Here is a 25,613-nt window from a genome sequence, read left to right as displayed (position 1 = left end):
GATTAACAAAATTCTTAAATTATAACTTTGACAAAACGATGGGCCAAATAGAGCGTCGTATTTTAAATGTTTCCTTTTTAAAACTGCAAGTTTTCAATGTTTCTCGTAAGATGCGATTGTTTATTAATAACATTGGCAGACAATTTTCGCCTCGATCAATTTATTTAGAAGCGCAACGTAAATTAACTTTGGTCATTGAAGTATCGTCCGGCGCTAACGCCTCGTTGGCCGAAGGTCAGTTCTCTACACTGATGGCTTTACTCAGTCGACCGTTGACGATTCGAACAATTCAATTTTCCATGGGATGGTATTAGGGAATGCGCTGACCGAATATCTGGCTGGTCGTCAGAGTCGAGAGAGCGGGTTGACTGTGGTCGCCCTGGACGTTGGTCATGCTCGATCATCGAACACTCTGACCAGATCACGTGTTACACAATAATTGCCAACCACTAACAAATAATTACATCAATTAATGATAGTGAACTGCCTATTGCCATTATGTAGAGAGAAATTTTGCCTAAACTGATGAATCTTATTACAATGTAACGCTCTGCGAGTCTATAATTGAAAGGATAAATGAAAATCGATAAGGACAAAATGTTTGGCAGGTATAATAATTAAGCTATAAAATAAAGCATAAGATTTTTAATATTTTGCTTTTAGGTGTCTCTTCATATTTTTTCAATTATTTCTCATAGTTCTTTCATATGTAATATACAATTTATATATATAATATCAAATAATAATATATATGTCTTATATATTCTTTATTTTCTCTCTCTCTTTTCCTCTCTCTCTCTCTGTCTCTCTTTCTTGTAGCGTTTTATTTAAATGATGATTATAATTATATTTACAAAATAAAGCACTTCAAAAAGCACACTCTTCATGTTAAGAAATTTATTCTACAATTTGCAGTAAATAAAAATTGATAAAATATTACAATAATATTAAATTAAGTAGAAGAATAATATAGCAATCTATTATATTATAAAAAACATGTAAATATCTCTTAATAATTAACATTTTCAAAATGTAATTAAAAGTTTTTCTTTATATACTGCCTATGTATTTACTCTGTTTGCTAGTACAGTAATCAAAACATACAGATAAAATCTATAATTTGATGAAAATTGTTCCATCAGATAGAATAACGAGTGCATTTTACCAGTTCGCGTATGTGTCAAAAAAAGCGGAGTGACATTGTAATTAATTTAAATACATTTAAATAAAACTACAGATATTACATCCAATGAGTGTACGTATAACAATGAGTGTTAGTATATAAATAACATTAATGTATTTTTCAAAGTTATATCATTTTACTGATCCATGTTTGAGAAAAATACGCGAAAGGAAAAATGCGTATCGCGGCAAGCATTGCATAAAATCTCGCGCAAACATCAAACAAATTATTCGTTGCACAGAGTCAACGCACTTTATCGATTTAACAATAAATGACAAATCAGCTGATGCATGCGTAACGTTTATGCACATATGTGTGCGTTATTATGAAAAGTTCCGAAAACATGAGAAACATTTTAATTGCATCTTGCACATTCACGACGTATAAATGTCAATGATTGTAGTCCGCGAATCTGGCATGAAAATAAATCTGCACAAAATATTGAACAATCCAGTTTCGATATAAAAGTTACTAATATTTACACGTGTACCGTCAGCATATGCGAAATATTTGAAGATTATATTCGATATTCACAAAAGATAAATATTATGAAGTATATACTTGAAAATAATTCATTCACGTTCCTGTGTCTATGTGTATAATAATGTAAAATTATATTTTGCAGGGATAGAGAGAGAGAGAGAGAGAGAGAGAAATCAAATGAATATAGTAATAAATATAAAACCTACTTACGCTCGCTTGTCAGCTCATATTCTTCTCTTCCAATTTGCTTTTCCATTCTTTTATTTTTACGAGCCATTTTACGTGCACACAGTCACGTCCGGCTTATATCGACGATACTTCGACAGTTAGTCGTATCGAGAAGATTGTCGGCTAATCCTTCTCTGTTTCTGCAGAGACCACGCCCAGCAGAGAGAAAAATATCCCCGTAGCGCTCTCCAATATATTGAAAAAAAAAAAAAAAACATACATCGCGCGCGTCTCTATCGAAAGCGACACTCGCCATCGCGCGCCTTTCCGATTGATAGATAGATCTAAGGCTACGAGAAGGCGAAGAAAATCGAAGCTCCCAGACTCTCGGCGACCGGATCGCCCGCAATCCGAGCAATTTCGTGGTTTACGTATCGTTGTGCCGAGCGTCGTAACCACGACCGATACTGCGCGATAAAGTACTCGAGTACATCCCTTTCACGTCCGTTCCAGACGACAGCGTCGCAGCATCCTTCTCTCTCTCTCTATAAGCCGAGGGATTATAAAGACATACATATTGCGGTGTAGCCAGCACCTAAGCCCCGCAATACCAACACACCATTCACCTCCATGCCGCCTCCTCCTCATCCTCTGCATCTTCCCCGCATTTCACATCGGTGCCACTTGCACACAATTCGCCTTCATGGCGCTGCTTCATATGATGATAAGACAAAAGTGACTTATTTGGCTATACGTACCGAGGACTATCATATGATTTAACTTAATAAAAATAAATATAAAAATCTGTTCGAGAGAAAATGCTCTTTTTTATAATGAAATATCAAATGTTCATAATAAGAAATATTGTGGATTTGATAAAATAATATATATATATATATATATATATATATATATATATATATATATATATATATATTATTTTATCAAAGCGACACTATTTCTTGGTATAAACGTGACTTTCAAAATTATACAGAATGAGTCTCAGAATGATGCTTCGTGAGAATAGCTCTGTTATTATAGAAGAGAATATAGTCGTACATGGAAATTTGAATCGAAAGAGAAAACTGCCCACGCAATTCCCGAAATGATACGACCTCACGGATGCTGCAATGTACGTAGAATTTGCCATCAATTCACACCACACATTACTAATCTAAGCGTGGGAGGCACGTGACACTTTCCAGCGAAACCGTTCTAATCTCATTCCACAAAATGAATCTACTATTTGAACTATTATCAGTTTTGGAGTATATGCTGAGTGGAGTTTTAAATCTAAAAAAAGATACTAAAAATTATCAATTAAAGAGCAAAAATTATCAAATTAAATCAAATAAAACTAAAAATAATTTAAGCTTTTTTTAATTAAAGTTTCGTAGATAAAAAGATAATCTTGTTAAATATTCACAATTTCAGTATAAAATTACAGTATAAAAATTTTCTATTTAGTTCTTAGAAAATTAATTAGAATTTTTCTAAATATTCTAGTTTTTATGAAATTAAATATTTTCCCCAACCTAATATATAGGTATGTCACAAAATTTGACAGTACTAGAATTTTTACGATTACAAAGTTGTATATCACAAGATGCATTATCTTAAATTTAATATTAAATTTAATATTTCTTGCTACGACTATATAGAAAATATTTCAATTACATTTTATATCCATGCTTGTAAATTCAAATTGTTTAACAGTGGCTGAGGTTTTAACGAAATTATGATAGTTTTCCAGTCCGGATATATAATTACAAGCTATATAAAATTTTCTTTAACTCCGAAATTTGATATTCTCAGGCACGCCAAATTTGTGACCTTAAAGTTTCGGACAAATAAAATTAACCAGCGGGATAATCTCCGGTACGATAGCGCGTTGTAGTTACTAGCTCTTTTAATTAGGAATCGCGTTCTTAAAATTATTACGCCTGCATTTCTTAATAAAATTTAATAAAATTAAATTAAATAAAATTTATTTAATTAAATTAAATAAAATTTATTCATATTATCATTTATTCATTTATATCAGAAAATTTGTAAAATAAATATGTATAAATAAATATGTATGCCGCAAGTCGCCTTTTATCTTCCATCGTGTGCTAATTGTAAGCGATGGTAATTGAATTGCTCTGTGAAATACAGAATGTAAGTCATGTAAAATAAGTTATGCAGAAAAGTCAGAATTTAAGTCCAAAAATCGAATTATTAATCTAAATCTAAAATTATCGAGCTTTCTAAGCTTTCTAATGGAGTTTTCATGTAATCGAAATTGTCTTGACACGAAATAGACGCGAGGCACAAGATTACCAAATTATGCACTATCCGATCTTGGAGAATTGTGCGAGCATTGGAGAATTATGCAACTATCATCTTATCTACATCATATACCGGCATATGTATTCATGAGCAGGGCGCACACAGACTACATACTGCAAATGGTTAATGAAACATATCGCAGTGTATCGCAATCGCTCATTACAGCATGCATAATAAAGTCCGAAATTGAATGATAGCAAATTGCTACTAGATTAGATTAGATTTGTCATTTACAGTTTACAACTATTTCACTAATTATTTTTTCGATATAATCATGTAAGAAATGATGATTAAGCTTATACGGTCGTACCTTATAAATCTTCACGTAATATCAAAGTGTGAGAAAAAAACCTTATTCTTTCGATAAAATTCTAAAAATATCATGTACATTATTTTTTAATATTAAAACTTCTTTTTATATTGCGGCATATTGAAAAATCGATAGCTTTTTATATGGAAGCGTAAGAAAGAAACAAAAAGGTCTAGGATTTCATCCATTTTGTCGAAAATTATATATTCTTATAACAATGTTTAGAGAGTTTATTACACTTGTGATACCATTTTATATTCAAGTTGAAGACATATATCGGACTTTTCTATATAAGACTTTTACTAAGAATTTATAATTCTTTTCATCAAAATATCATATCTCTTCTCATCAAAAATTTTTGTATTACAATCTTCTATTATTAGCTGGAAAATTTAATCAGCTGCAGCACTTATGCTGCTAGTCTTATTGCAACTATTATAACTAGACTGCTGATTATTCCAAAATTCAGTGCTGCACACTTCCGAAATGCGACATATCTCACTGAATCTGGGTTAATACCAAGCAACGAGCTCAACGTCGAACTTTATTAATTTCGGGGAATGCTATTTTGCGTCGTCGAGCAACATTGCACTCCTCATGTTTAATGATTTTCTGTCAATTTCGTCAGCGGCCTGCGCCGATGAAGAAATGATACATAGTACAAAATCTTTGGTCTTGCCGTTATGAGCAATTAACGAACGCTGTTCAATCGGTTTACGTGGTCGATGCTAGATTTCGATAGTCTGAATTATGCACCACGCATTTCGCCGGGGAAACAAACATTACACGTCGTCTGCGAAATATGCATACGACGATGCACCTGGATCAACAGAACTGCGCGCAGGTTTAATTGCATCGTGTCCCGCGTGAGTATTGTATTGTACCATCAAATTGACGGAGGCCCGGAGCCTTTTCAAGGACAATGATATTTCATGTATGACCGCAGTCGGTTCTGGGCAAACGAGGAAATTCTGGCGTGTCCTTGCACTTTGCTTAATCTTCCGGAATCTCGTTAATCCCGAGTATTTTAATTAGAACGGGGAGCGACTATATAACGTCGAGTCGCTTGAAATTTCTGCCGAATAATTTACCTTCGACTGCGGTATACCAGGACCAGACGCGTATATTTTAAGTATACAATGTTGCAACGAAAGCAGAATTGTAAAATACGTACGATAATTATAGCATTTATCATGAAGAAGAGAAAAAAAATGATATATGTCAAATAATTCTTCTTTAAAATTAATAATGAATTAATTGACTAAAAATTCATTTTTATCATTATTATTGAGTTTTTAAAAACTATAATACATTTGTATCAATTTTGAATTATTTTATTTTACAGTCTTGCAGTTTTGATATTAAAATAATTGCTGCATTATAAAAAATAAAAGAGAGAAAAGTATATGTAGCGTGTGTTATAATATAATATTATATATAATACAAAATATTACATCTTTAAACGTACTATAATTTGTAGTTATAAGTGATATTAATCAGCTTTACATTTCCCTAATATACATAATGTAAATTAAAAAAAAAACAATTAAGGTAAAGTGTCATTTCCAAAAATAAATCTGCTTAGGAGAAATGAATCAAAGAACAAATAGACAAAATCCTATTTTTAAAGGAAAGAATATGTCATTATCATTAACCTAGCTATCTCTATCTTATCAGTGACGCTTTCCTAGTTAATGTCTCCCAGACACTTGGCCAAAACGCTTCATATCTTTTATTAGAATTATTCCACAGAAACCTACATTTTTTTTTTATTCGTCCTGATAAAATTATTAAATTATTTAAAATGGATATAAAAAAAGAACTATAGAACTATATTTCCGAAAAAAGATCCATAATTTGATAAATTCGTTTACACATTTCAATCAAATTTAAAGTGGCAATTATTTAATAATTGTCATTTTGAAATCACTCAATAGCATAAACAAATTTACCATTTTTTTCAATTTGTTTCATACATGTATATTAATTTCGAACACTATCAAACTAGGTCACATATGTACTGTTTTTTTTCTTTCTTTTACATACGGTTTGCTATAATCGGTTTACTCTTTTAATTGAAATAAACGATGCGTTTGCATACGTTTTATGAACAACAACGTGAAAATTCATATCTGATTTTGATACCACATACAGAGTTTTACATGTAGTTACCTATTACGTTTTTCGAAAATATAAATGCATAAATCAATTCGATATGTGTATTCGATGTATCTAAGAAGCGAATATTAATTCTTAATTTCTATCAGCTGTTTGTATAGAAAATTCGATTATTTAGAAATATATCACAATTTGTTTTTAAAAATAAAATCAATATATAAAATATCATCAGACAACGCCGCATCAGCAACCAACCATCATCTGCCCCCATCGATTAAGCCATATTCAATATCGGTTAACGTTTGTGATGGTATCTATATTGTAAATGATTCCAAAGGCTAATAATGACTAGCCCTGATATCGATTAAATATTTAGCGACGAACAAGGATTAGAAGATCGAATATTCATGTACAAAAACTAGCTTAAATTATCACGCACAATCTGTTCAATAAATTGAATAAATTAACGACCTCAAAAAAAAAAAAAAAATCAAGATTAATTGACACACTGATCTCATTACTAGAACAAAAGAATTTATATAAGTTAAGTAAAAAATTTAATACGTACAAAAGAATTCAATATCAAATAAAAAATGCATTTAATACCTAAAAAGGAAAAGTTCAATTTTTGATGTAAAAAACAGCAATTTTAATTTTATCTTTTAAACTTTTCATCTTCCTCATCTAACGTATTACTTTAAATTTTACAAAATTTAATACGTTTTAGTTAAAAAAAAAAAAATAATAATAAATATTCTTTTGCTATCTATAAATATATTATATTGCATCAACGTTATGTGTCAAATCATCGAGTCGATATTCCACTATTTACGTGAGATTTCATATAACTAAAGCGTGCTAATCTAAGGCTTAACGATTACGTGGATCTAAATTGAAACTTGAAATCCTCTGCTTCTTAGTACGCATATTCATTGCGATACTTTGTGCCACGCCTCTCGACGTTACAAAGGCAAGCAACCAGACGCCCTATTCAGTCTAATATACACGATTAAATATTTACCGAAAAGTAATGAGACCTCGAGGTATCACAGTGAAAATTGCGAAGTAATAGCCGGTGTAATAGTAAAAAGGCAAACAGTTTCGCAGACTATACTCGCAAGCTTTTCACGTGATAATTTACCGTCAGACGCGTGTACTCTAACGTAAAGCAGCCGAAATAGCGGCAAAGAGAAAAGATGAGATGGTGCGAAACACATACACAGTGAAGTCGAGTGGTTCGAAAGGATCCACTTTCGCTCTATATGATGCTAATGTATTCTATTGAAGGCAATCGCGGAGAGACTAGTAACTCAACAAACACCTCCGTGTTTTGAATAATGAATGATCGCCGTTGCTATCATCGATTTGATATCGGCCGCCGCAGCCAAATTGTTCCGGCCGCGTTATTTAAAATGCTAACGATGCGCGCGGTCAAGCCGGACAAGCGGCGAATTTGCGTGCAAGATGTGAGATTTATGCATCTGGGTGGCGTCATAAATCTCGCGCGGGAAATGAAAAGCGTCGCGTCGCTGCCGAGATATCCGTCTGAGAATTGAAATGGTTGCGGGCAGGCATTTGCAACCCTTTCAATCTGAAAGGGATGACCGTCTACGATACTATACGAATCGTTTACATTCACGTTATCACCTGTCACATTGCGCCGACTATCAATGACATGACGAAAATCTGCATAAAATTTGTAGAAAAATATTTTTTTATGCACACGCTTGTCTCCTATTGGATGATGATAATTTTTTTTAATACAATTGCCATGGCGTAATTTATCTGAATTTTCAAGATGCGTCGAGTCTTTGAATGGAATAACGTCGCTTTGTTCGTGTGCGATTAAGATGAACGCGCTTATTATTGTAGCCACATGCCACGATGCCGAGTTATCGGCATTATAAGGCCTATGGAACGCGTCATCGCGCCGTTTTCACAATGTTACTGCGTTATAAACGCGAAGGCTGCCTTTCTCCATTGTCGCGAATAGAAAACACGTCGTAGTCATTCACACGTGTGTACCACGATATATAACTGTAGAAATATAAATTTCGCGTTTCTATCAATGTAATAATATTTTAATGTGTGTGAATTCTTTTTCCGATCATCTATACGATGCACGTATATTTACATCGAATTTCCATCGAAATGTCATCAAGTCGACGATTATGCGATACTCACTCTTCTATGCAAAATGCATTCACGTGCAATTGCAATATTGCAGATTATAAATAGATATTTTTTATCTAAATGCCCAAAACATTTTTCGTTACTTACAAGAGATATTCTTTCATAAATCTTCGACGCGCGCAAAGCTAAATGAACCAAAGTACAGTATGAAAAGTTAACAATCTTTCACAATGAAGAGAATGGCTGCAAAAAGAGGGATATAAGACCAAAGTTCTTATAAGAACTGCCATTTGCATCCCTAATGCTTGGACTTACGGAATTATCGATCACGACATTCGTATTTCGCAGACATCGTTAAATTGATTTTCACGACGCAGTTCTTTATAACCAGTAATTGCAATGTGGCATGAAAAAAAAAGACATCACATTTAAGATATATATCGATTATGGAAATACGGGCTTTCGGATCTCTGACAAACGAGACCGCCGGTGCAGCAGACGCATTAACCAGATTGTGCATTCTCGAGGGGCGGTTAGACAGTAGAAATAGAAGTACGCGAGTAACGATGGAAATCACCATAATTGTGTAGTCGTTGCATAGAGCATTGCAACTTACGTCATACCGTAGACATATAACGATACTTCAACCCAACGCTTTCCCAACAAAGATGACTCCAAAATTATTATTATATGCATATGATCAGATTTTTATTTTTATTTATATTGGAAAATATAATAGAGTTTTCTACTAAAAATATCGGAATATGTTAGCCGTTATTATCATCGCCATAACCGTAAAATTGCAATAAAAACGGTCTTGAGTTTTTTTTGCAGTTTTTTTTTAACTAAATTAAAATATTGATTTCTTTTTTGGACTTTTATTTTTCCAATACGTAGCATTTACTTAATTTTTTAATATGTCTTTCTTATGCTATTATAAGAATTAAGAGCCATTATAACGACAAATTATTTGCTTTTCAAATAAAATCTCCTAAATAAATTTTCTATAGAATTAAATTGATTATTGTTTATTATAAAAATTATATAAAAATCTGTATAAATGTTCATAAATCTGCCCATTTTTCAAACTTAAAAAAAAAAATAGAATTAACTAATTTTCATTTTAATCTACGATTTATAATTGATAAGAATGTTTTAATAGTAGTCTCTTGAAAAAAATATAACTTCTAAATTGTAAGAAATATATCTCAAAATTATTTTGATATTATGAACCGTTTATGGATAAATTTTTTTATTACAAAAATTATCTGTGTCCTAAATTCATATTATATTTCTATTATATAAACTAGGAATGAGACAGACACACTTTGCATCAAATGTACCGTAAAAACATAGATCGAAGATTGTGAAAAATATAAATCTTTTGCCGGAAAATGGCGAAAATACTTTACGTAAAATAGCGAACGTGGACAAGGGTGCGTTATCTGAGAACCATTCATGCGTACATAGTGCTGTAACAAATGGAGGAAGAGACGGCAACTAAATTACTGCCGTTCCTCTTATACCATGCCGTAAACAATCTTTCGGTAGGAGGACCTCGTTTACTCGTGAGCTGCATCGAACTTCGAAGGACATTCTATTGTTCGACGGAACATTGTCCGGTGTGTGCGCGGAAACAGTTAGTCCGTTTAGACAATAATTAGTCCTCAAGGGAAAACGGCGACGGACGAAGGCAAGTGCTTAATTGCTACCCTCGGTAGCCGACTGTGGAAATAGGTCCTCCACTTGTTAGTGCCATAACGAGAAAGTGAGATGGAGGGAAAAGGTAGAACCTCATTGACCTTACACGTTTACTAACTTCGTCCCTTCGCGCCCTAGTACGCGTTTACATAATGAACGAGATTACAATCTAGCAAGAGTGGACGGAACACGTCCGAAAAGTGATTATTCAACATATGTTAGTCGAATAATCAGTTCAAATAAACTGATGTGCAAGTGACTTTTCTCTTTTTACGTATTTATAACATTGACAAGTTGAATAAATTTTCAGTAATAGATGTAGACAATAATATTTTCATTATGTGTGCAGTATTAAATGTAAAATGTATGTAAAATTAATATATGTAAAATTACATTCCGAGTTTTCGAAATAACCGTTCGGAATTTCAATGCGTGAAAAGTTTCTGGCACAGAAGATTGAAATATACGGGCGGATCACGTCCTCTTATCGTACAGTTGCAACGAGAAGAGAAAAGAAAAGTTTCGAAAACAGAGAAACATTATCGAAATATCGGCCAATAATGTCTGAAAGTTGATAGTTTTGGACATGCGTGTGAAGAAAATTCGCGGATAAAATCGCCAAGATTTTCGTTTCACGCTTTACCGAGATCGTCATTTTGTGCTTGCGAATCCGGCAAACTTTCGTGGCTGAAGCACACGATACATATTTAAAGTAATCCCGAATATATTCGAAGAATAATACAAGGACGTTCCAGTGTCGATACTGGCAAAGTATATCCGAGAGTAACGACGAATGCTTACATAAATGAAAGTTGGCCATCGATCAAAGCAAAAAAATTGAAAAAAGACAAAGGACCACAATATATAAAACTAAACTATATCCGATATTGGGGATATTTCATAATAATGCTGTTTACTTGTTCATTAATAAATCTTGTCAAATTCGTATGTCAAACATTTTTTACAAAATTATTAAGAATAATATTATATAAAATATAATTTGTAAAGGGTATGTTACGTACATGTGTATTATGTGCTTAATTTTTCTTCTCTTTTTAAATAAAATATTCACGTTAAAAGCGTGAAATGGCCAGTCATAAAGGAAACATACTACAAGTAAGATAAATGAAATGGAATGTTGCGAGGTGTAACCTGCTCGTAAATCAGCAACAATTCCCGGATGGATCGCTTTTACTAATCTTTATATTATTTCTTATGTCTTTTGCCTTCATCGCTATATGTGAAATCTGGTTTTCCATAATATAACCCCTTTTCGTAACTATATAATAAATCAAAATAAAATATTATCATTAGGAGAAATTTAAAAAAAAAAAAATACTATTTCAAAATTTTTCTATGTATATGCAATATGCGCTATTTTTACTTAATAATTGTGACAGATAAAGAAATGTTTTCACATATACATAATGGGTCCAAACATTCCGATTAAACTTTGAGATTTTATAGGAAATTTAATTTGTATGCACTAGCATAGGTACAGAAATCAAATAATGGATCGTGATAAATAGCGCAATGACCGCACGTCGTGTCACTGAAATTGGAACGTAAAATATTATCGCTGCAGTGGTACACGTTCGCGTTCAACGCGGACTTAAATCTCTGTTCGATGTTAAACATCGAGCAAAAAATGAATTCCCGAACTGTCATGCTTTATCTGCGTCACGAGAGAAAGGGTGACGAAAGAAACGCAGGATGATAATAACTGTCGCACCGAACGGGAGGGGGAAGTCGATTCTGTGTCTGAGATCATCGTCTTTGGTACGGGAGGCACGTAAACCACGCGACATTGTAAAAGTCGCAGACAGGGCGACGACAGTTGCCGGTGTCTCCGTCGACCAGGCTTGGAAAAGCGGGAGGAATGGCATAAAGAAAAACGGTGCAGAGTAAAGGGGAAAGGCTTGATAAATTGGGTTTCTCTCGCGATTACGATGCCGTTAGGCGACGCTCGTACAATCCACGAGACTAAAGGATTCCCTGCTTCCCTCTCCCCGTCTCACCATAGAGCTTGAGAAATTTTCATGCTGTTCCATGTTCTGAGAATTCCTGACATATCTCATTTGGTTAAAGTACGGTAGTAGAGAATTTGTCATAAATTGTCGCAATTTGTGTATATAAAGGTTGAACACAACGAAGATAAAACGCACGCGTTTTTAATCCAATAGTTGATATTGAGAATCTAGAAACAATTATGTTATAAATAATAAAATAATAAATATCATAATAAAAACAATATTTCAATTTAAATGTAAATATCGTTTTTGTAGAAAATAAAACAAAAGACTGAAATATAACATCACCGCCTAACTTCCAAACGGTGAATAATGAAGAATGTTCGTTTAATTAAACATATTGACGACACATATATAGGTATACACAATTGCGGGAGAAAAAAAGTTACAATTGATAGAATTTACGAAAGAAGTTATTTTGCAAAATAATTAACATTTTATGAAAATAATAGAGATGATATAATAACTGATTAGATAACATATTATTAATTATTTATTATAAGTAAAGCTATTAAAATATGCAAAAAGTAAGAATTTGCTTCTATATTGTAAAAATTCTAAACTAATTTCTCTAATTTTTCATATTATTAAAGAATTAATCACTTTTCGCAAGAAAATCTTCAATTATTCATAATTTAAAAATAGTTATTTATATAACATTGATGTTTATTAAAAAAATTATTTAATTGAATATTTAATTATTTAATTAAATATTTAATTATTTAATTAAAACAATCCAAAAAAAAAATCTACAAAAAAATATATTTTCATAAAATATATTTTAGACACAGATTCTATATACGCAATATATAATGTAATGAGATATTATTTATATATTTAATTATATAATATTGCATTGTCTATAAGATATAGAGAAGATATTTACACGTAACGATCAATCTGATCTATTAACACAAATATCGAAATACATGTGCTTCAGCACAGATCAATGCCCACCGAAGGAAGCTTACACATTGTGTTCTGAACCATTTCGAATGTTGCAACGTGACGTGAAATGTAATTTAGGATCTATATCCTTCGACTGGTTTAACTAACTGTACGGTTGTATTCGCAGCTGCGATTTGCAGATGCGATTGCTACAGCTACAAGGTAACCTCATTTGCAAATTTATCAAAGGAATAGCTCAGAGATATGAACCTGCATCGAACCAGCTATTATCTATATCTTCTACGCACAATACAATCAATTCCATATTACTCTTACATAGATAATGAGCTTCCGCTCACTTATTAATGAATGTACTATCACATTCCAAATCCCAATGAAAAGTTCCAAATACAATAGAAGTAGAAATATCACGTGATAATTATCGTTTTTTTTTTTTTTTTCTATCCAGCACAGCTAGACTTTTAGTAAAATATAACAATCGTAATAATCTGATATCCATAAAAATGCAGGAAATCTAAGTAAGCTTTCATGCAATCCATTCATACAAAACTCGGAAACTACACATTTAAACTCCATTCATTTCTCCATCGCGATATTTCAGAACAATGAAATTAACATTTCTCTCTCTCTCTCTCTCTCTCTTTCTCTACTTGTCTTATACAAGACTCTTCCAAATTAGCTCATAAATACGTCGATGAAATACATCGAGAAATTTAATTTAAAAGAGATTCGGAGCAATTTTCTCGTACTCGTAGAATTTTCAAAAATATCTAATCCATCTATTGCGTATCGGCGACATTAACTTTCTAATATTGAACATACTGGTTTTCCAAATGAATGTATCTAAGCTTTTCCACTATTTCCTAAATGCAACGCGTGCACGTGCGTTGCATTCAGAACACAATCTCGATCTAGATGCGACTGCAAATCGTATTTCGTATGATCCAATAATACAGTCTATATAAACGAGCATGATGCACTTTCCTTATGAAATAAACACTGTGATATGCGAGTATATTTTTACGTAAAATTTCAGTGGAAAGACCAGAGTGATACGAAAACAAATTTCCGCTTGTCATATATAATGGAATTAGGTTCACGTGCGATAACCATCCTCAGTATATTACCACGCTAGGATAAAATGTAAGGCTGGATTTCCCTTGCGTTCTTTCGTTATCATTCGTACGCGAAAATGAATCCAATTGTTGGCTGAATTTTTTGTTAGCAGCGAAAGTCTCGCAGAATTCAAGAATATACGAGAGAATCAATCACACGTTCGTTCAGCACGCGTTTAATTAAAAAAAAAAAAAAAATCTTTCGTATCAAAGTTACGATCTTTCAAAGGTTTCAAATTATTTAATTCCGGAAAATCATATGACTTAGATTATTTAAGGAATGGGAGCGCGCCGCTTTCAGTATTAAATATGCCCAAATCCTTGCATTAAACTTTCGCCTTAAAGGATTCATGTTTACTGAAACGCTTTGTAAACTTGGGCTGACAATGAACAGTAAGTAGGTTTATCTGAAACTTTGCGACACGATGACTTTAACGGTAAACATATTGCGACGAAGTGCATTGATAAAGTTGACCCGAAAAAGATTTTGATGCTTGATTTTATATAATAATTTAACTTATATATTAATACATATATATATATATATATATATATATATATATATATATATATACATTTAAAGACTACATGGTTATTCAAAAAATATAAAGATCTACTTTTATAAAATGCATCCATTAATATTTCCGTTAAAAAAAGTATATTTTTTTTGTATGCAAAATATTCTTATAAAATACATCCGTTTATTTATGAAAAGAATCTTCATATTTTTGAATAAATATAGCCATTAAATTTTAGCTTAAAGGGTAACGTTAAGAACAAGCATTCGAAAGACTTCCAGACTTAGCGATTAATTTTGTAATTTCTAAGATAATTCACGTCTAAAATCAAAGCCATAACTTTGAAAAAATTGATATTATACATATGATGTAATATATAAGTATATTAAATTCGATAAATTACTTATTTCTTTCTTTCTTTCAATGTAAAAATTAATTTGCTTTCTATCGTTATTAAACAATAATTAGAAAATTACGAAAAATCATTAAGTGATAAGGCACTTGTTTATTTTCTCTCATACTGCGTGCTCTTCATAAATTGTTATTAAATTGATCGAAAGCGCCGTCCCTGTTCGTTATGCAGCCGCACGTGGATCCTGGAGATTATAACATCTACGTCTATCGGTCCATTTAAATATGCGGAATAAATCGCGCAACCTCCGAGGGAGAAGCAATGAACAATATTATCTCTCTCATCTTACTCGGACAATAGATGACATGTTATGGATGTGCGAATGCGCTTTACCTGCGAGTGCGAATGATACTCAGTGCCGGTGCCGTTTGGGAATCTGAATCGGAAGGGGCTGTGCACGGGGCAATTGAGGCGAAATGGGCTCTCTGCGGGCAGTCTGGGCGGTGGATGGGTGTGCGGGCCAAAAATCACGCAGTCCATCGGCATCGGGCGTCCAGGAGCGTGATCGAGAGATCTGCAGGAATAGTTCATGGGCGGTCGTACGGCTGAATGCTCGATCGATGGTCTGCCAGGATGTTGCGCTTCGTGCTGCCGATGCTCCAGCAGTCGCGATACGTGCTCGACCGAACGACAGCCGTGCTCGTGAGGCCTTCCGAAGTGATCGTGCACGTAACTGGCGTGATCCTTCAACCGGCAGGGATGCTCGATCGCGCGCATCACACGACGATCCATGCCGCTCGCCATGGCACCCGGCGATATCGAGGAAGATGAAGCGACAGGATGATCAACGACCGATCGCGGCTGTTCCGTACGGATTTGCTCCATCGATCTACTCATTCCTTCCATCGGTCTCATGGATTGATGATGTTCGACGGATGCGCGCATAGGATCAGATGGCGGTTGACGTATGACAGAATCGATCGATCTCATCGATTCCATTGATCTCATCGCCTCGGTCGATCGCATGCCGTGCTCGAACGGCCGCATCGGCGAAGGATCGGTCGATCGGCATGGCCTCTCCCAGCATCGTGGTACCGTGGCCGTACCACCGCCTCCGCCGCCGCCGCCGCCGTGACCTTGAGGCACCCAACCACCCGCGTACGGATGATCCATCGCCGTAGCGAGCCGTCGCTAGCGCGCTCGTACTCACGGATCTCGTAGCCACATGGCCCTGTCCGGTGCCATGATCCGTTCTTAGCCGACGTGACGGATTGACGTTTCGTCGCAGCCGCCGCGTCGTCGCGCACTGTCACTCGCGAGGGTTGATCCGCGCTGTCGCTGACACGTCACGATGCGTCACATTGTGCGCCTTGCGAGGCGCGCTTCGAATCGGCGAGCGAGAACGAGCACAGAAGAGAGATCGACCGCGCGATTCGCGTGATATACGTGATATACAGTAGGAAGAAAACACGGCCGAGACGGAAGAGCACGCGGAAATAATCCGAGAAGAGAACAGACGCGAGGAAGAGAACGAGGCCGAGAGGTACGCGAACACGAGCGGAACGTAAGACGTGAGTGTGAAAAAAAAAATAAATCAAGAAGCGCGTAACAAAAGGGAAATGTCGACTATCCAATGGTTTCGCGAACGAAGAAAAAGTTGGAACGACGGAAAAAGCCGTGTGCGAGTGCGGCAGCGATGGAAAATCGACGCATCGCGATGCCGCGCTCCCCAACACTGAACCTCGACTGCCGCGCAGTCCCTCCACGCAAACCAACCAACCGACCCACTATCCTCGACGGCCACCCACCCGCCACCTAGTCATCCCTCCCACACGTATACCCTTCTATACCCTGGCATGTCTCATCCGCCAGCATCACCAACCCCTCAACAGCAACGCGGCTCTCCTTCATCCCTCCGGACCGCAATGTTCACCCACCGCCTCCGGTTCAACTCTCTCCTCCCCGTTTCACCGACTTCTTCTCCAAACTCAGCCGCAATTCCCCCTTTCTTCCCTTTTTCATGAGGTGTCGCTCCTACTCTCCGTGATCTCCCACTCTTGCTTTTCATCCTTTACCTCTTACTGTCTTTCAGGTTTCCCTTCTTGCCATAAACAATCCGAATTCGACCATTATCGTCTCTTCTTCTTTTCTCATTCGAAACTACTCATCCTCTTCATCGCAACGCGCCCTTTCACTATTTCCTTCAAATAATATTTTTCTTAATAATTTTCTCTGCTTTATGTCGATGATACTTTTTTTCGTTATACAAAAAGCCAAGTTAAAATAAATTGAGAAATGTATCGAAAGCTCAAGGCATTGATCTAAAGCAGAAGAGGCTGATGTGCATGATTGGATGCCGAATATCAGGGACTAGCATGCGTCCCATACGCCGAAGGCGCGTGAATGAAATACGATCGATCGATTCCTTCACGGGTAGGTGGCTCTCCTGACGCTACGTCTCTCATTCCCGTATATAGTATCCCCAATTTCTGTGTCGCTTGAGCATTGAACGAATGCTCTTAGAGCTACTAATTATATATGTAGGTAAGCTTTTCACATAGTCATAGTGCAACTCTCCTTGTGTTTCTCCTTCAACTTTCAATTTAAATTAATGACAAGCATCTTTGTGATGTTGGTACAAAGTAAATTATTTATTTAAGCGAGACACTTACAAAGAGACTGAAAAAGTCTAAAAGTTAAAGTTACCGTTGACCATAATTGTATTGAAGAGATATAAATAATTTATAAATTTCTAGGAAGAAAGCTACGACTTGATATATAATTTAGTTTGAATTCGGGATTCCATGATCCCAATCTGAATAATATATAAAAGACGAGTGTTCCCCTACATGATTGAGTGATATTTCTTAGTATCGATCGAAAAAACTATGCTAACAAATATTTTATAAATATATACGGGGAAATGTATGTTTGATCGAGACATATCGAGCAATACACAGAGAGCATTCTGACTTTGATCGCATTATTTTTTAATGACACATTCATTGATCAGTTTAAATTTGATATTTCCTACCAAAGATTTCGGAAGAGAGATTTATAATTTGTAACATTTGCCATTTATAATTAATGTAAGCCTCAAATAAAAATTGTATTTTTAAAAATCAATTTTAAATTGACTACTAAATCTTTAAAAATTATACGATAAAAGTGAGAAATTTTCTATAATTATTTTAGAATTTCAAAATAATAATAACATTTTTCAGATCCGGAACAAATAAAAAAGTGATCGAAAATTTATTCTAACAAAAGTACCATTGATAGAATGACAGCATTTTTTTCATTCAAATTGATATTTGGCAGAATAAAGTTTAGTCAAATCGAACAAATCCTTACTCACAATACAATCAATCCGCAACATTCATCTCACTCGACACAAATTAGCGCGCCCCTTGTTAAACTTCTATGATCGAATAGCTATAGTTGTAAAAATGTTCAATCTATATTGATAAAACTCAACTACAATAAAATCAAACAAAACTTTTAAATAATATCAAATTTCTTCATATTTGTACATGTAATTCAACACATCGTTGCAGAAAAAGTTGCAATCTAGAAATAGAAATTTTTTTTTTTTTCAAATTTAGTTTTAATGTTGATGCATAACAAAATATTTGGTAATTATTTTCAAATACTTTTCTAACAAAATACAAAACCTTCATACAAAAATGTAATTATAATCGATAAAAAAAGAAATTGTTGTTACGAATAGATCGATGGAGAATTCATTTAAGAATAATACTTGATGGTATATATCATATTTTATACTATTTGATTGGCTTGTTAGTTGGACAATGCACAATAAAGTTACGCAAATCACTCCTTTTTGAACCGAAATGATGCAAGTTGGATTTCCAGCTGCAAGTTAAATAGGCATTTGCCATTACATCCTACATTCTGAATAATTCATCGCTTGACACCAGTGGAGTAACCCTTAAATGTATTCTGTTACCATTTGGTAACGATGCTAATTTCCCATGCACAGGGTGCACTCACGATAATCGGAGCAGTTTGGGTATCCGTCTGACTGAAGATGTTTGTTATGTTTGAAACATATGCAGTTTGAAGAATATCGCGTCTTCACAAACAGATATACAAACTCATTTCTATTTTTTTTTTTTTTTAAATTATTTTATAAATATACTATATGTAAATACATAATCCTTAATAAATATTAACGCAATCAAAGATTTTTTATTCATTTATTGAGATATATCAAATTCAAAGTTTATTAAAAATTCATAGATCTAGTTGATCATAATATTTGTATGGTCACGCTTACGTTTCCCAGCGAAAGCATGACACATTAACCTACATTCGAAGGTTGACCTATATCTCGATGTAGCGAAGCGAAAAAATACTACGTCGCAAAGTCTTCCGCATTCTGATTTTATATCCAAGACAATATATTTCATTGTTTATAAAATAACGATTATCTAATTACTGAAATAATTATTATCATATCTTCATGATAAATTTTGCAACAAAATGAAATAAAAATTCCAATTTTTGTGCACATTCAATATAAAATGTACAATCAAATTAAAATGTCTATTGTGTAAATAAAACGTTTTGACATTGTATAATTTTATATCTTTGCGGCCTTCTGTCAACTGCAATGCGCACGCGAAATAAATTATTTAAGAGATTCATTGATCCATATATATTGAAGAGAGATTGCGGAATTTATTAAACACATATCATATGTGCACATAGCACATATCATTAATATGTATTTATATACGGCATACACAAATCGCATTATATATAATAAATCCATAAAGCAGACTTACAGTAATCAATAGTGCTCTATTAATGTGTAAAAAAATCTATCAAAATTTTATTTCACAGCCTTTAATCGATGAAATTAATCATTGATAAGTTTGCGATATTATAATTATAAATATCTTGCGTGATTAATATTGTATAAGTTAATTATATCTCAGAAGACAAAACACTCTAATTCATCTCGGTAATCCATTGTATTTCCTACAAGATTTTGTTACTAATTACACTCAAGTATGTTACTCACTTAAAATGTCCTTGGCCTATTTACAAGATCTTGGTGCAATTTGCGAGATGGATATGCTTGCCAAAATTTAGTCTTATCATTTATAAAATTTATATTCTCTATGAGAAAAAGAGAAAGATAACAAGCAGAGAATATATAGAGAAGATTGACGCTGGGTCATTTGCGTAATACAAAAATATTTAGTGAAAAGTAAGTTATTAAAAATAATCTATAGACAAATCTATGATAAATAAATAACTTTTTAATTATAAAATAATATTATTTAATTAATCAATAAAATAATTTATTTATAATGATATAAGTGACCCAATGATGATCCTACGTCTGTAAATCTTTATAGTAAGTGTTTGTAGTAAGGAATGTCTGACCAAACCGGGTTTTTACTACTGTACGTTTTTAGTCAAGTGATTCAGCATTTTACTCAGTTCCTATAATTTATAGGAATTATATTGTATAAGTAGCTTTTAATAATGTTTATATATTTTTAAAATCTTCGTAAGAAGATGTGATAAGTAAAGTTTTAAAAAATTTTTGCAAATATTATCTCACGTTATTGTAAATTCTTAAATCTTATACATTTTACGTCATAAAGAAGCCTTATTAATATCTACTTATACATCGCATTAACATTATTTTACACGCTTTTATACAAAGACAACGTCTCTTCGCCTTTGCTCTATAACTCTATATCTCCCGCGCCATCATAAAATATTAATATCTCTTTATGCTTACTTCTATACATACATCAAAATTTCCATAAACGAATATCTAATATCGAATTTATTTCTGTCAAAAATACAAAGCATAGACGTTTATGTGTTCGACATTTCTCATATTTTTCAACAGATAATCCCTCTATCAAAGTAATGCAATAAATTAAATTAGCAAGTCACATAGTTATCCCAGTATAATCCAAAATATTAAAAGCTGTCTTTTGCAAAAGACGAAATGCGATGGCATGTATTCTTTAATCTTCCAGTTGGTACTTATTTCAAACTTTTTACAGTATTCCAAACTTTAATGCGAGAACACGACTAACTTTAATCTGTGTTTAATTAATAACTTTAAGAACTTCTCGCTTTCAGAAATATCTGAACTCGGCCTTTGCAAATTATCTTCATTTATTACGGCCATCATTTTATCCCTTATTTTCACGTGTCTTAATCATGAAAAGCTAAATTAGCAATAAATAAGCCAAACTCAATTATCATATTATGCAAATAATTACTTTTTATTAGCATAAAAAAAATATATAAATTTATTATAAAAAGATATTATTTTAAAAGAAAATTATTTTAACAAATGACAAAATTTGAAAAATGAAAAAATTATTAAAACAATTATTTCTATAAACTCTAAATAATTAGAGCCTAAAAGGCCAATTAATTATTCTCTTGTAAAACTTTCAAAGCTACTGCACAAAATATTTATTATAGACAATTATTTTCTGTGTTTCTCGTAAAACTAACTTTTTATAATATATTTTAGCAAAGAATTAAAATTAAATTAACTACTATATTTCTAATAAAAAATTCTTATATTAAATTTGTAAAAGATATAGTTTTATTAAATTTAATAATTATTATAAGTTTCTATATATTACATAGAACTGTTGGCTTGAAAAATTCAGACACTCTTCAATTAGCAATTTCACGAATATTCATCTATTTCTCATCACGTCACTTCACAGTAAAATACGCGCGCAATCAAATACACATTAAATATCTAGGGAGGCGAACGATTTTCGATTTAGTTCTGTGGCTTGTATAGTAATGTCATATGGCGATCAAGCCAGTAAAAATAATAGTCTTCATTCGGACTACGGAACCATTAGTTACCGGTAATTTAAGTTAAATGACAAAGTCATTTATAAAGATTTATATAGATTTTTATCAGCGATTAATCAAAATTCGTATAAATTTACATTATATAATGAACTCTTATCATAATATAAAATAATATCTTTTAAATTAATAATATTTGTAATTATGCAGTTTAAAGCAGTTTCATTCTGCAAATCAATAATTAATAAAATAAAAAATAAAATAAAAAATTACAATAATCACAAAGATTTTGACTAGTTTTTATACGTAAATCTATCTTCCTTCTTAGTTTCCGAATAATTTGCTTTAAAGTATTTATTTTTCCAGTCTAGTAACATCAATCAGTTATTTCAAACTCTTAAATAGTAAGGAAGTAAAAGATTATATCCAGAAAAACTTTAAGGAAACTCTTAAGAACTATGCCCAGCTTAAAATATATAGTTATTATTGAAGATAGTGACGTAAGTAAAAACACAATCTGTCCCAAATATCTATTTGTTTCATAGCCAAATGCGAAGTTTCGAAAAATCAGATCTTTTGTAAAGAATGTATTATTTACGTATAAAAGAAGGAAAGTTTAATATTGTTCTGAAGATCTTCGTTCTTTCAACTTTGAAACTTTTCGACGATAAGACATTTCGAATGCACACCGATCAATTCTGATTCTATTCTTTAAAATATAGATTTATTTACATTTCGCGATGTCAACGCTACAAGAAGCAATTCAACATCGCTATAATAATGACGGACAAAAGTACATGTATTGGTAGGCGATACACGCGCGTGAACATACGCGAGGGAGAACTTAGAGTTGCACTCGTCGAAGATTAATGACGCGATCGATCGTGCACGTCTTCGTCTCGCTTTCAAAGAAGAAGTAATAAGGAAAGATGGATACGCGAGAGCTTATACTATTTTACGTGTAAACATCGAGAGAAAGACGACGGCACGGCAAAAAGAAATGTCTCTTGCTCCAGAACTAGACAGATACTTATTGAAGCCAATTAAGAGAGTTTTAATTACGTACGATTATATAAGTTCAATCAAAGACATCGTTCTGTAATTACTGCGAGCGATATATCATTGTTATGCATTGTCGCTCCGTGTGTCGCCTCGATTTATCATATCCTTATCCAAGGCTGCGAGATTACCAAATAAAGACTGCAAATGCAGATGTAAATAACTCAAGAGGTGGCACAATACAATGGTACCATTACAGCCGTACCATTGAAATTGTGAACTCAAATAAGTGTATTCTAGAACGATGAAGAGAAAGAAGAGCAATTAAATCCGCGGGCGATATTCCGGTATAAAAGAAAGGAATGCTCCCTTGACAATTGTTAAAAATCAGAGAGGAAGAACTTTCGGTATATGATGATCTCCATTGTCATCTCAAGAATGAAAAGTACATCAATCTTTCCGCACAATGGAATAAGAGAACTTTCAATGTTTTTTAAATTTTTCTAATCATGGGAAACGTGTAACTTTACGAAATTATCATGCGAATATGTGTCATAAACAAATAATTTATCTATAATTTGTGGTAGTCCGCAAATTTTTGTGCAGTTTCTCATCGTATCGGACATTAGTGATACATAATGTGTTCTAGAAACTTTGCCAAGTTCAACTTAGTAATTGGCACCGTAAGTCCGCATACATAAATACTAGCGTTTTCTAGCTAAAAGCTCGAGAAGTGAATTAACACGTTTTTACCTAGTTCATCCTTCACACAGTTGCGACATATTTAGCACATAGATGCCATTTAATTAGAAAATATATAAGGACAACGAATTCAAATATTGATTGTCTCGCGATATGCGTTCTAATTTAATGTTATGTGCGTTTTTGCGCGTTTATAAAAATGAGTTTGCAACGTGAAATTCCCAAGAATACTAATTAGATTTATTTTTTCTAAATATTCTCTGTAAAAATTTAATTGTATTATTTTATATGACCACTAAAAAATATGAAAAAATATAGAAATAATTTTTTTATTATTATTTCTTGTTATAAGAAAAATTGAGAAACAGAGGAGAACTGAAAAAGAAGTGAAATTAAGATAAATGATTAAAACTGCTCTTCATGACACAAAAGTATGTTTCACGAGATAAACAAAGCACTTTCTAGTTATGTCATGCTGCCCGTGTTTACATTCGGTCGTTTTAACGTGCGTTTCGGAGATATCGTTGCTTTCGTTTTGTTCCTATGCGAGCGTAACGCACAATGTGCTATGCCATATTTTCCTCTTACATTTTCCATACCACGCTAGGTTAAAGTGCACAATTTTTCTCGTCCCCCCTATATTTTATTCTTCGTCATTTATTTTATCAAGAATTTTCAAACACGAACACCGCCGCGGACCAGCTCGTGGTTCATTTAAATGGGGCAGCGCAATGATTTACGACGGTCTTTTTGCAGGACCTCGCGCGACGAATATAATTCAAAGGTCAATCAATAATTGATAACCCTAATAAATTGAATCTCATTGTAATTCAATTACCGTCTGCTTCCGCTTTTAATCATTGACGCTCCGTGCGACGATTACCCGCGCATTGACCGCGGCTGCAACCAACGTGCAGTGCACATAGTATCTATGCATAGCGCTCGAAATTATTAATAAGAGGGAAATGAGGGGCGCAAATTATTATGAGCGGGCGAAAAAAATACGGAATAATCGGTACATCGTGTCCGTTAAAGTTATCATGTATCGTCTGACTTATGTTACTGATGTTCGTTCGACGCATTATGAGCAATCGCGATTACTTTTGCATGGAACGAAAATCTGACGCGACTCATACAATCACATTAAAACGTTTGAGCGAACGAGCACGTGAAATATTTAACATAGAGAGTTCCAACAGCATCCCGGTATTAATCCGTAGAGAAAGAGAATAGCAATTAATATTTTATTAAAGATATCAAAGGCGTGCCTAGTTTCATTATATCTATATTCTCTCTTCTACGTAATTAGCGTATGATCTTCTAATCAACGTATCTGAATATCGATCGCTAATAGAAATAGCGGATAGCTTTAAACATATAGTTTTGTATATGTATAAATATTCTTTAGCGTATAGCATATAAATCATTTGTAATAAAAAAACAGCATAAAAATAATAATAATTCAAGAACTAATTTTAGCTCTATAGCAATTATATTATCCTCATAAATATTTTAATTATGTTAGTATAAAGCTATATTGTTTGCAAATATACTAAATTTTATATTCATAAAAGCGATTGATCTAACACTTTTTAGCATCGTCATGCTCTTAAAGCACAACTCATCTCTTATCTAATTGCGAGTAAATGTTTCGATAAAAAATATCGTACTATGAAATAACGCGAGATTATTGCAAAATTCTAATTGCACTTTATTAAAAGAGCTGA

General features: G+C 33.3%; 1 protein-coding gene across 9 annotated transcripts in view; it reads right to left on the bottom strand.

Moving 5' to 3' along the window:
* The window catches only part of LOC126857561 (peripheral plasma membrane protein CASK), a 156,093-nt gene that overhangs the window by 79,179 nt on the left and 51,301 nt on the right, over nucleotides 1-25,613 (bottom strand). The window contains exon 1 of one of the 9 annotated variants that reach the window (XM_050607131.1): nucleotides 15,745-16,832. The exons of the other annotated variants lie outside the window; for them this stretch is intronic. Within the exon in view, the coding sequence (XP_050463088.1) occupies nucleotides 15,745-16,524 (780 nt within the window). The 5' untranslated portion in view covers nucleotides 16,525-16,832. Of the gene's footprint in view, nucleotides 1-15,744; nucleotides 16,833-25,613 lie in introns of those variants that run through there. 9 annotated transcript variants of the gene reach the window in all.

The sequence above is a fragment of the Cataglyphis hispanica genome, chromosome 22 (assembly GCF_021464435.1).
Source record: "Cataglyphis hispanica isolate Lineage 1 chromosome 22, ULB_Chis1_1.0, whole genome shotgun sequence".
Taxonomy (NCBI): domain Eukaryota; kingdom Metazoa; phylum Arthropoda; class Insecta; order Hymenoptera; family Formicidae; genus Cataglyphis; species Cataglyphis hispanica.
This window is presented reverse-complemented; position numbering and strand designations above follow the sequence as displayed.